We start from the raw sequence: 12,729 nt of genomic DNA, 5'->3' as shown, positions 1-12,729 counted from the left end.
TTCAATAACAAGATCTACAAACAAATCATCGGAACACTTGTGGGATCACCCATATCAACATCAGAAGCAACAATGTCAAGATTTAAACTAATAGCCCTCCCAACTATCCAACCCAAACTTTGGGTCCGCTACGTGGATGACACCTTTGTTATCACAAAACCTAACAAATCAGAGGAAACCCACACCATCATCAATATCATCCTTACTGGCATAAAATTCACTAAAGAGGAAGAGAACAGCAACAACAGATTCCCATTCATTGATGTCACTGTGTCATAGAGATGCACAGCATGGAAACAGACCCTTCGGTCCAATCTGTCCACAACGACCAGATATCCCAACCCAATCTAGTCCCACCTGCCATCACCCGGCCCACATCCCTCCAAACCCTTCCTATTTGTATACCCATCCAAATTCCTCTTAAATGTTGCTATTGTACCAGCCTCCACCACATCCTCTGGCAGCTCATTCCATACACGTACCACCCTCTGCGTGAAAACGTTGCCCCTTAGGTCTCTTTTATATCTTTCCCCTCTCACCTTAAACCTATGCCTTCTAGTTCTGGACTCCCCCACCCCAGGGAAAAGACTTTGTCTATTTATCCTATCCATGCACCTCAATTTTGTAAACCTCTACAAGGTCACCCCTCAGCCTCCGACGCTCCAGGGAAAACAGCCCCAGCCTGTTCAGCCTCTCCTTATAGTTCAAATCCTCCAACCCTGGTAACATCCTTGTAAACCTTTTCTGAACCCTTTCAAGTTTCACAACATCTTTCCGATAGGAAGGAGACCAGAAACACATGCAATATTCCAACAGTGGCCTAACCAGTGCCCTGTACAGCCGCAATATGACCTCCCAACTCCTGTACTCAATGCTCCGACCAATAAAGGAAAGCATACCAAACGCCTTCTTCACTATCCTATTTACCTGCGACTCCACTTTCAAGGAGCTATGAACCTGCACTCCAAGGTCTCTTTGTTCAGCAACATTCCCTAGGACCTTACCATTAATTGTATAAGTCCTGCTAAGATTTGCTTTCCCAAAATGCAGCACCTCACATTTATCTGAATTAAACTCCATCTGCCACTTCTCAGCCCATTGGCCCATTTGGTCCAGATCCTGTTGTAATCTGTGGAATGAACAGTTAATGGAGAACTTCCAAATCAGTGTCTACAGAAAAGCAACATACACAGATCAGATATTTAACTACAGAAGCAATCATCCCAAAATCCACAAATGGAGTTGCATCAGCAAATTATTTCAATGAGCGACAACACACTGCACCACCCAACAACACCAGAAGAAAAATTCCTATTCAGCGTATTCAAGAAGGATGGGTACCCACCCAATCAACACAGTCCATCCCTGTCTCAACAACAAACCCAAATAAGCAGACAAAACGTGCCCAGAAACTCTAGTCACATTACCTTACAAAGGCATCTCTGAAATGACTTCCAGACTACTCAGATCCCTTGGCATCATGGCAGCCCACAAACCTACCAACACACTGAAATAGCGGCTGATTAACCTAGAGGACACTATAAAATTGAATGTCATTTACAAAATACCATGGAAGAGCTGTAACAAACGCTACAGGATACATGAAAACCAACCAGCCACCAAAAGATATGACCCACTATCACTCGTATCCTTACATCCAGACGAAGAAGGCCACCACTTTGACTGGGACAACACTTCCATCCTGTGACAGGCTAAACAGAGACTTGCACGGGAATTCCTTGAGGCCTGGCATTCTAACCAGAACTCCATCAATAAACACATTGATTTGGACCCCGTCTACCATTCTCTTATAAAAAAAACTGGAAATGATTCGGCACCAGTGGCTCAGTGGTTAGCACTGCTGACTCTCAGTGCCATGGTCCCAGGTTCAATTCCAGCCTTGGGTGACTGTCTGTATAGAGTTTGCACATTCTTCCTGTGTCAGTGTGGGTTCCTCTGGGTACTCTGGTTTCCTCGCACATTCCACAAATGTGCAGGTTAGGTGAATTGGCCATGCTAAATTGTCCATAGGTATTAGGTGCGTTATTGGGGGGGGGGGGTTACTCTTCAGAGGGTCAGTGTGGACTTGTTGGGCTGAGGGGCCTGTTTCCATACTGTAGGAAATGGAATGGAAATTACACCACCCACCTTGAGAGACCAAGACACTTAAACAGAAAATGGGACATAACACCAGTGCTTCACCGGAGGCTCACTGATGTTACCCAGTATGGTGACGAAACGTCTGAAAACAAATCTTCCAGCTCAGCGAACAATTTACAACCTGAACCAGGTTATAGTCCAACTTTGAAAGAAGCAGCTTTCGGAGCACTGCCCCTTCACCAGGTAACTAGTGGAGCAGGATTACAGACACAGAATTTATAATAAAAGATCTAAGTGTCATACGGTTGATGTGATGTATTGAACAAACCTAGCTTGCTGTTAAGTCTTTTATTACTTAGAATGGGGATGCAGGTTTCGATTGATTAACATGCCAACTCCAGAATTTCTTTCAAGTCACAGCCCTGAGATAATACCTCAAGTTATCATTATATAAAAAAGTGACATCCTGTCAAAGTGAATCCAAATGGAAGTTGTCGAAAGGAGGTGTAAATTTGCTGTTTGCCAATTATTTGCAAAGAGATTTGAAAACTAACCGATTACTTCATCACAGCAAAAGTGACATAACACTTACAATTGTTCCCATCACCACTGTTAATCCATTTTTCCATTCCAGTATTCACACAAGGTTGTACGATATACTTTCATTTCAATCATGGTATTTTGCTCTGCAACGCAAAACTATAACTGGAGTTGCTAACATCACTGATTAAATAAATGTTCTAATGGATAGGAATTTTTAAATTGTAATCAATACACGGACGATTGGATTCCATGATTCTGACATTATTCTATAGATACGTATTGGATTCTTTCCTCTTCTCTCACTCAAAATGTTGGAGATTATGCTGGGTAACATACAGGAGGTTTATTAACAGCATTACAATTCCAGCTCTGGACTAAAGTACAATTAATTTTCTTACCTCATCAGCAATCATGCACCTAAAAAGAAAACAAACAGTAAAAAATGAAAGAGCAATGCAAAGAACATCAACTTAGTACTGAAGTTTCGCTTCAGTTACTTCAATTATTCATTTTTCCCCCAATCAATGCTTAAAACAATTATTTTTAGTCACATATTACCAGTCATTCTGTCACAACATAGGACTCAATTTTTTCACGTTGCGAAAACATTTAACATGATCCTGACAGACAGACTATGTTAAACCTATCTGACTTTATCTTAAACAACAGAAGGGACCATGTGAGTCTAACTTTAACATGGTGCCGTGAACCGATCCAAAATATCCCACAACTGCTTTAAGTATCCTGAATACTTTGAATTACTAGAAATACATTGCTCAAGCAAAGCAATACATTTTATGGACTGTAGTTGTCAATTACTGATAACACAATTTTACTGAAAGAGTCAGGAATACAGAGAGAAAACATTATTTTTTTCGATATTAGGTTGGTCAAAATATCAGTTCACAATTTTTCTTTTCATACTCAACAGCTGCTACCTTTAACCAATCATTCAAATCACAGTAGAAACAGACACAAACTAACCTCACACCTTTAATGCACTGTCTGAGCTGAGATGTCACTTTTTCTTTTAAATACTGATAAATTCTTAGGTTGTCTCGGGACTGTGACTTGAAAGAAGTTCTGGGATTTAGATATTAATGATCAAAACCTTCATCCCCATTCTAAGTGATTAAAGACTTAACAACAATCTAGGTTTGTTCCATACATCACATCAGTTGTATCTTTTACTATAAATTTGGTGTCCTATGATCCGGCCCCACTAGTTACCTGATGAAGGAGCAGCACTCCAAAAGCTTGTATTTCAAATAAACCTGTTGGACTATAACCTGGTGTTGTGTGATTTTTAACTTTGTCCACCCCAGTCCAACACTGGCATCTCCACATCACGTCCTCTAAATGGCAGAGGAGACATGAGAGAAGTTGCATCATATCATAAGATTAGGTGAGGACCCAGTGACACCAAGGGAAGCAGATGAGCGGAGGACCCAGTGACAGGCAGTGAAAAGAACCTACTAGTGGTGACTACCTGGAAAGTAGCTACATCTCTTTTTAAATTTTAACATAGTACACAAATTGGTGGTAACGTTAATAAAACATAAAATAGGGAAACACAGGTAAATGAATAATGTAATTGGAACCTGTAGGGACTGGGGAGGCTGAAAACTTGAGCGAGAGAGGGGTAGAGATTTTCAGGTTTGGGAGAAAAGAAGGGTTTGGTTCTGCATGCAAAATACAAAGAGCTAAGAAATAAATTAGAAAGCAGGACCTTGAAGGTCGTAATCTCAAGATCACTTCCAGCACTACATGACAGCATAAATCTGGAATAGAAAATTAGATTGGATGAATGTATGTCCAGAAGGTGGCGCAAGAGAGCTAGATTTTGGTTTTTGAGACATGGGAACCAATTTGGGGAAAAGAGAAACATATAAAAGCTTGAAAGGCTTACACGATAAGGACTCATATCTCCAGGGGTGTTCATTAGTATATTGAGTGCATGTTTAAACTGGTGCTGGGGTTGGGGGGGTGGGTGAAGACAGGAACCTTAGCAGGGAAACAAGAGTGAGGGAAGCAAAGCTGGAAATGGAAGGTACAAAAGTTGAAAGCAGAAGTGGAAGGCACAGGAAACAAGCGTCAGCAGTAAATAGGGCATGAGTACAAAATTAAAGTCTCAAAAACATCAGAAAGACAAGTCCAAAGGTACTATACCTGAATGCACAGAATATTCACAATGAGCTAGATGAATCAACAATACAAATTGTTGCAAACAGGTACAATATGACTATGACCGTGATCATGGAGATGGAGATAAGGCTACATGGTGACCAAGGCCTATCTAAAGGATATTAAATCTTTCAGAAAGACTAGCAAAATGGAAAAGGAGAGGGCACCTTTGTTGGTGAAAGAAAAAAAAATACTGGCACAGGAAGTTTAGAAGTGGAAATCCAAATGTCTAAATGGAGTTAAGAATCAACAAAGGGCAGAAAATGTAAGTGGAAGATATATACAGGCATCCAAAAAGGAAGAGGATTAGCACTGAGAAGGAAATGAACAGATGCGTGCAATGAGGGTGCGACAGTAATCTTAATTAAAAAGGCATGACAGTGAACAGGAATTGGTGAAAAGGAACAAATGCATGCATAAATTGCAATTAGACATTGCTTTCAGGCAAGTTAACATTACAGGAAAAGTGGCTCAACCATGGTTACCAAAAGAAATTAAAAGATTCTAAGAGATCCAAAGAGGAGTCGTATAAAAGCAGCAAGCCTGAAGACTGAGAGCAGTTTGGAATTCAGCAAAGGAGGACCAAGACATTGATTAAGAGAAGAAAAGTAAACTGTGTGAGTTAACTTGCAAAGGATATAAAAGCAGACTGTAAGAGCACTATCTAAACAAAAGATTACCTAAATAAAATGCAGGCCCCATTTGGTTTGAAATGGAAGGATTAATAATGGACCGCAAGAAATGGCAGCAAAATTAATTATTTTTGAATATCTTCGCAAAAGACAACAAAAAAACTTCCCCAAGTCTAAGAGAAGCAAGAATTTCTATTGAGGAGGAATCGGAGGGTATTAGAATGAATTTTTAAAAAAACAGCATGGGAGAAGTTAATGGGACTGACAGCTAATAAGTCACCAAAGCCTGATAATTTAAATCCCAGAATAATGAAGGAAGTGATCATGTAAATACTGAATGCGTTGGGTGTTCCTTTCCAGGATCTGCACAATTTTGGAACAGGCCAAAAAAAAAAATTGGAGAATGATAATGGAAACAGTGCTTAAAAACGTAAAGAGGGAGAAATCCAGGAATTACAAACCTGCAAGCTGAACATCAGTCACAGGGAAAATGATGGAGATTAGATTACCTACAGTAAGGAAACAGGCCTTTTGGCCCAATAAGTCTACTCCAACTCTTCGAAGAGCAACCCACTCAGACTCATTCCCCTACCCTATATTTACCCCTGACTAATGCACCTAACACAATGGGAAATTTAGCATGGCCAGTTCACCTGACCCATACATCTTTGGATTGTGGAAGGAAACTGGAGCACCTGGAGGAAACCCATGCAGACACAGGGAGGATGTGCAAATTCCACACAGACAGTCACCCAAGCGGGAATTGAACTTGGGTGCCTGGTGCTGTGAAGCAGTAGTAGTAACAACTGAGCCACCGCGCTGCCCCAAAGGAGTTAACAATGGGACAATGTGTAATACTGTTGGCATTTTCTAAAAAGAAATTAGATGGATTTCAGGAAGGGAAATTGTCAAAGTTGGAGTTTTGTTTTTTGAGGATCTAACTAGTAGAATACATGAGGGGGAACCAATAGATGAGGTAAATTTAGATTTTCAGAAAGCTTTTGATCAAGTCCTATGAGGCATTACTATGCAAAATCAAAGTAGACGGGATCACTGATAATATATTAGCATGGATTGGGAATAAGTTAGTAAGCAGGAAACAGGGAGTGCGAATAAATGGGTTGTTTTCAAAGTGGAAGGCGCTGATAGTACTGCAAGGATCAGTGCTTACAGAGTCAGAGATGTACAGCACGGAAACAGACCTTTCGGTCCAACCTATTCATGCCGACTAGATATCCCAATGCAATCTAGTCCCACCTGCCAGCACCCAGCCCATATCCCTCCAAACCCTTCCTATTCATATACCCATCCAGATGCTTCTTCAATGTTGCAATTGTACCAGCCTTCACCACTTCCTCTGGCAGCTCATTCCATACACATACCACCTTCTGCATGAAAAAGTTGCCTCTTAGGTCTCTTACATTGTTCCCCTCTCACCCTAAACCTACGCCCTCTAGTTCTGGACTCCCCGACCCCAGGGAAAGTACTTTGTCTATTTATCCTATCCATGCACCACATAATTTTGTAAACTCAGTCTCCGATATTCCAGGGAAAACAGTCCCAGCCTGTTCAGCCTCTCCCTGTAGCTCAGATCCTCCAATACTGGCAACATCCTTGTAAATCTTTTCTGAACCCTTTCAAGTTTCACAAATTCTTTCCAATAGGAAGGAGACCAGAATTGCACGCAATATTCCAACAGTGGCCTAACCAATGTCCTGTACAGCCGCAATATGATCTCCCAACTCCTGTATTCAATACTCTGACCAATAAAGAAAAGCACACCAAACGCCTTCTTCACTATCCTATCTACCTACGAATCCACTTTCAAGGAGCTATGAACTTGCACTCCAAGGTCTCTTGTTCAGCAACACTCCCTAGGACCTTACCATTAAGTGTATAAGTCCTGCTAAGATTTGCTTTCCCAAAATGCAACACCTCGCATTTATTTGAATAAAACTCCATCTGCCACTTCTCAGCCGATTGGCCTATCTGGTCCAGATCCTGTTATAATCGGAGGTAACCCTCTTCGCTGTCCGCTATACCTCCAATTTTGGTGTCATCTGCAAACTTACTAACTGTACCTCTTATGCTTGCATCCAAATCATTTATGTAAATAACAAAAAGTAGAGAACACAGCACTGATCCTTGTGGCATTCCACTGGTCACAGGCCTCCAGCCTGAAAAACAACCCTCCACCATCACCCTCTGTCTTCTACCTTTGAGCCTGTTCTGTATCCAATGGCTGGTTCTCCCTGTATTCCACGAGATCAAACCTTGCTGATCAGTCTCCTATGAGAAACCTTGTCACATGCCTTACTGAAGTCCATATAGATCACATCTACTGCTCTGCCCTCAAATCTTCTTTGTTACTTCTTCAAAAAACTCAAATCAAGTTTGTGAGACATGATTTCCCATGTACAAAGCCATGTTGACTATCCCAAATCAGTCCTTGCCTTTCCAAATACATGTACATCCTGTCCATCAGGATTCCCTCCAATAACTTGCCCACCACTGAGGTCAGGCTCACCAGTCCATAGCTCCCTGGCTTGTCTTTACCGCCCTTCTTAAACAGTGGCACCACGTTTGCCAACTTCCAGTCTTCCGGCACCTCACCTGTGACTATCAATGATACAAATAGCTCAGCAACAGGTCCAGCAATCACTTCTCTAGCTTCCCACAGAGTTCTTGGGTACACCTGATCAGGTCCTGGGGATTTATCCACATTTAACCATTTCAAGACACTCAGCACTTCCTCCTCTATAATCTGGACATTTTGCAACCTCAGATATTCATAATATCTATCAACAAATTGGATGAGGGAATCAAGTATAATGTTTCCAAATTTCCTGACAACTCAAAATTCAGTGGGAGTGAGAGTGGCAAAAGAGGGAATAAAAGGATTCAGGGCATTTAGACAAATTGAGTGGAAAAGTATGTGGCAGATGCAATATAATGTGGATATATGGGAAGTGTCTGCTTCAACTGGCAAACAGATTGGCAGAATATTATTGAACTTGTGATAGATTGGAAAAGGATTGTTGTGCATAGGGACCTGGGTATCTTTGCACACTGGTTAGTGAAAACAAGCACACAAGTGCAACAAGAAGTCTGGAAGACAAATGGTATGTTGGTCTTCATTGCAAGATAATTTGAGTGCAAAGGAAAAGAAGTCTTACATCTGGAATATTGTGAGCAATTTTGGTCTCCTAACTCCAGAAACAATATACTTGCCATAAAAGGAAGTTCAACAAAAGGTCCATGACACGGTTTCCTGAGAATGGCTGGTTGTCATATGTCCATTGGACCTGTATTCACTGGAGTTCCGAAGAAGAGAGGGGATTTCACTGAAATGTGTAGAATTTTGAGAGGGCTTGATAGAATGGATGCAGGAATGATGTTTCCCTTGGCCAGGGATCCAGAAGAAGGGTTCACAGTTTCAGGGTATGGGGTTGGCTATTTAGGACTGAGATGAGGTGAAATGTCTTCACTCAGCAAGTGGTGAACCTGTGGATTTGACTAACTCAGAAAGCTGTGAAGGCAAAGGTCAATGAATATATTTAAGAAATAGATAGATTTCTATAAGTTAATAGTATCAGAGTTATGGAACATAGTAGGAATATGGCGTTCAGATAGAGGACCAGCTGTTATTGTGTTGAATGAAGGAATTAGCTCAATGAGTAGAGCTCTTGTTTTCAAGTTTAAAAACAAAGACTCAAGTATAAAGCACATTAACACACTATATCATTCTTGGTTTTGATCAAGATCTAATAAACTAGACAATATCAATCTGAACAGGGAACTCTGCAACAGCTGAGCACAGCTCTGGAAATATTCAAGGGCTTCAGAAAAGAAAAAAAGGATAAAGGAGAATGGTGAATTTTCCTGATGATGGAAGTTTCCCTCAGAAAAATTATACTAATGGCAATTTTAAACAGAGAGACAGAGCAAGGATTAAGGATACCATTGTATGTCAGTCAGTTATCATAGAAACTAGATTCATTTAGAAATTTTGATAAATTCAAGCTTAAAGGAGGTGAAAGCTGACAAATCATGAGTTGGGTCACATGAACAAAATTATCTTCTGGAGGGTGAAAAGGAAAAACATAAGGCAAGAAAACGCAAAATGATTGAGGTCCAATGCTGCAGTGGTAAGATGACAGGAAGCAAGGAAGAAAAAGAAAGGACGGAAGCAATTGCCTTATGGTCTTGATCTTAGGAATGGAGAAGGTTCATGAATGATTTGCATTTATTACTTTCTATGAAGGAGAGGGAATTACGGAAGTAGTCGATTGCGTCATACCATTGTTCTTGCCCTCCACAACGGGCATTGAGTAATAAAGTTATTTCAACTAAAGGGAATGAGTATTCTTTTATATCGTCACATCCAACTTGGCAATTGGTGATTTTGTCACTTGTGAACCAGAAATGTTCAAATGTGGATTCTTCTGACTTCAGGGGGCAAAGCTATAGAGCTTGAGCAGGCAACCCACAGAGATAAGACCTCACACGATGACTATGGCAATTAATTTTCTGGGAAGTAATGGGATTCTGGCAAATGGCAAGGAGGTGATTCAGCTAAACAACAGCAGCTGTGCTATTTTGTGGCAGATGGAGGGAAATTAAATTTAAGAACATATATTTGTGGTACTGGGTAACAATGTTCTGGCGAAAACATTAAGATGGAGGAGGGATTGGATAAGAGAAAGAACAATTTACTCAGATTGCCTTCTCAATGATATAGATTTAAGTGGAGATGGCAAGGTGAAAAAGATAAGGGTGAGGGAATGTACAGTGAACAAGATATTCACGTTTCTTAATGGGAATTGTTACATTGAAAAGACATCAAAGATAGGAAAGGCCACATTCTAATACAACAAAATCAGAATGCAAGCTTAAATAATGCCCATGTACCACTACCACCACCCAAACAAGGGTAGCGCAGTGGCTCAGTGGATAGCACTGCTGCCTCACAACGCCGGGACCTCTGTTCGATTCCATTTGTGGGGGATGGTCTGTGTGGAGTTTTCATGATGTCCCTGTGTCTGGGTGGGTTTTCTCTGGGTGCTCTGGTTTCCTCCCACAGTCCAGAGATGTGTTGGCGAGGTGGATTAGCCATGGGAATCCAAGGTTACAGGAATAGGGTAGGGGGATGATGATGAGTGGGATGTTCTTCAGAGAGTTGGTATGGATTTGATGGGCTCAACTGCCTGTTTCCACACTGTAGGGATTCTATGATTCTAAATGTCAGGCAAAGACCAGCCAAGAGATTTAATGGCATTGCTATCATTGAATTGCCCCACTACCAACGTCCTAGAGGATTATCATTGACCAGAAAAAAAAAGTTTGTTGGACTAGTAACAAAAATACCACGACTACAAGAGCAGGTAAAAAAACTGGGAATCCTAAGGCAGGTAACTCACCTCCAGAGTCTCCAAAGCCTATACACCAATTACAAGGCATATCAGGAGAGGCATGGAATACTCTGGACTTGCCTGGATGAGTACACCTCCAAGCTTCTTGAGTGTTGTTGAAAACAATCAGGATAAAGCAGTCTGCTGGACTGACCAACTACTATTTTAAGCATTCTCTTCCTCCACCAATGTATAGTGGTAGCAGTGTGTGCCACTATAGCAACCCGGTTAGTTTCCTTACAGAGTCTTCCAAATCCACAACCTGTAGCATCTAGGACAGACTCAGCACACACATGGAACATTCATTTGCTTGAAGTTTCCCCCACCAAATCAAATATTATCCTGACTTGGAACAGTGATTATAGCTCTCAATAACACCAAATTGGTGGCAACAGTTCAAGTTCAAGTTTCATAATTCTATTTTCAGAAACAATTGGATGTCCAACAAATACCCCAAACAAGGAGAGAATTTTAAAAAGCTTTATGATGGAAAACAGAAAGTAACTTTTTTTAATTCATCAGACTTTCCATACTCTCAAGTTATGAGTGCTGTTACATTCCTGATGAAGGGCTTATACCCAAAACGTCGACTCTCCTTCTCCTCAGATGCTGCCTGACCTGTTGTGCTTTTACAGCCTCACACTTTTTGATAGTGCGGTTACAAAAGATCAGTAACACGTATAGGCACAGTGTCTCAAATCTGGCTATTGGAAAATCAAAGATATCCAAAAATTGGACATTGTTCTGAGCTGCCATGCACAAATTGTAAGTCTTGATGAGTAAAATAACTTAAAGACTCATTTGGTGCAATAGCACAGCAAACTACTTAGCGGCTTTGCAAATCAAATCACCAAACACACCGAGTGGTCCAAGAAAACCTTGCCCGGTCACTGCCCAAGCTGGCTACCGTGAAAACTATCAAGACAGGAAATCCGGTATGGACTGGTACCCAAGATTATCAGATTTGAGGTGCTGTACCCTCATTTGGTACAAACTTCATTTTATTGGTTAATTTAACTATGAGTGGCTTGAGTGCTGAATGCCAGATGGAATATAATTTTGAAATTGTACTTCTTTGCCTGCCATTCAAATGTTTAAAAATTCCAAGTACTGACATCATGATTGGGTGTTGCAGTGATGTGAATGTCAGCAAGCTGGGAAATGCATTTGGTTTATAAAAAGCAGGAATTTCAGAAGCAAGATAATGTTTTCAAGAAAGCAGCTTTCCTTGCCACAGGTCTGAAAACAGCAAGTGTGTTGGAAATGAAGCAAGGTCAGCAAAACCACTGGGGATCTAGAAATGCAGCTCCTGAGAACAAAACTACAGTATGGCAAACCTTTAAAGTCTGGACATTGGAAATTATAGAGAGCACAAAACCAGATAAGATTTTTGAGACTAGACTGCAAGATTTTCTTTCAATCCATTATCCATAAACGTTTCAGACAGGACTAAAACACTGGCTAATTGGTACTGTCTCTACACTTGCAGGATGGGAGAAGTGACTTTCCAAAGCTATCAAGCCGACACAACAAATGAATTTCAATAGAACTGCAATCCTTTCTATCTTGCCAGATAAAAAGCAGAAATAGCTGGAAATCTGTCTAGTGACCACCAAACCCGAACTGTTAACTGATCTCTCTCCCCAAGTCTGCTGGGATTTTCCAGAAATTTGTTTTTCTTCCTTTATTTCTTGTTTAAAGTGCACAGTTAGTTTGTAGGAGAAAGTGAGGACTGCTGATGCAGAAGATCAGAGCTGAAAATGTGTTGCTGGAAAAGCGCAGCAGGTCAGGCAGCATCCAAGGAGCAGGAGAATCAACGTTTCGGGCATGAGCCCTTCTTCAGGAATGAGGAGAGTGTG

At 41.0% G+C, this 12,729-nt stretch overlaps 1 protein-coding gene across 4 annotated transcripts in view; it reads right to left on the bottom strand.

Moving 5' to 3' along the window:
- zranb3 (zinc finger, RAN-binding domain containing 3) overlaps window positions 1–12,729 on the bottom strand; it is a 171,610-nt gene that overhangs the window by 127,478 nt on the left and 31,403 nt on the right. For 3 of the 4 annotated variants that reach the window (XM_060827120.1, XM_060827121.1, XM_060827123.1), the window contains exon 3: window positions 3,042–3,060. The exons of the other annotated variant lie outside the window; for it this stretch is intronic. In XM_060827120.1, coding sequence (XP_060683103.1) covers window positions 3,042–3,060 — 19 coding nt within the window. The remainder of the gene's footprint in view (window positions 1–3,041; window positions 3,061–12,729) is intronic. 4 annotated transcript variants of the gene reach the window in all.

This window comes from Hemiscyllium ocellatum, chromosome 7 (genome assembly GCF_020745735.1).
Source record: "Hemiscyllium ocellatum isolate sHemOce1 chromosome 7, sHemOce1.pat.X.cur, whole genome shotgun sequence".
NCBI lineage: Eukaryota > Metazoa > Chordata > Chondrichthyes > Orectolobiformes > Hemiscylliidae > Hemiscyllium > Hemiscyllium ocellatum.
This window is presented reverse-complemented; position numbering and strand designations above follow the sequence as displayed.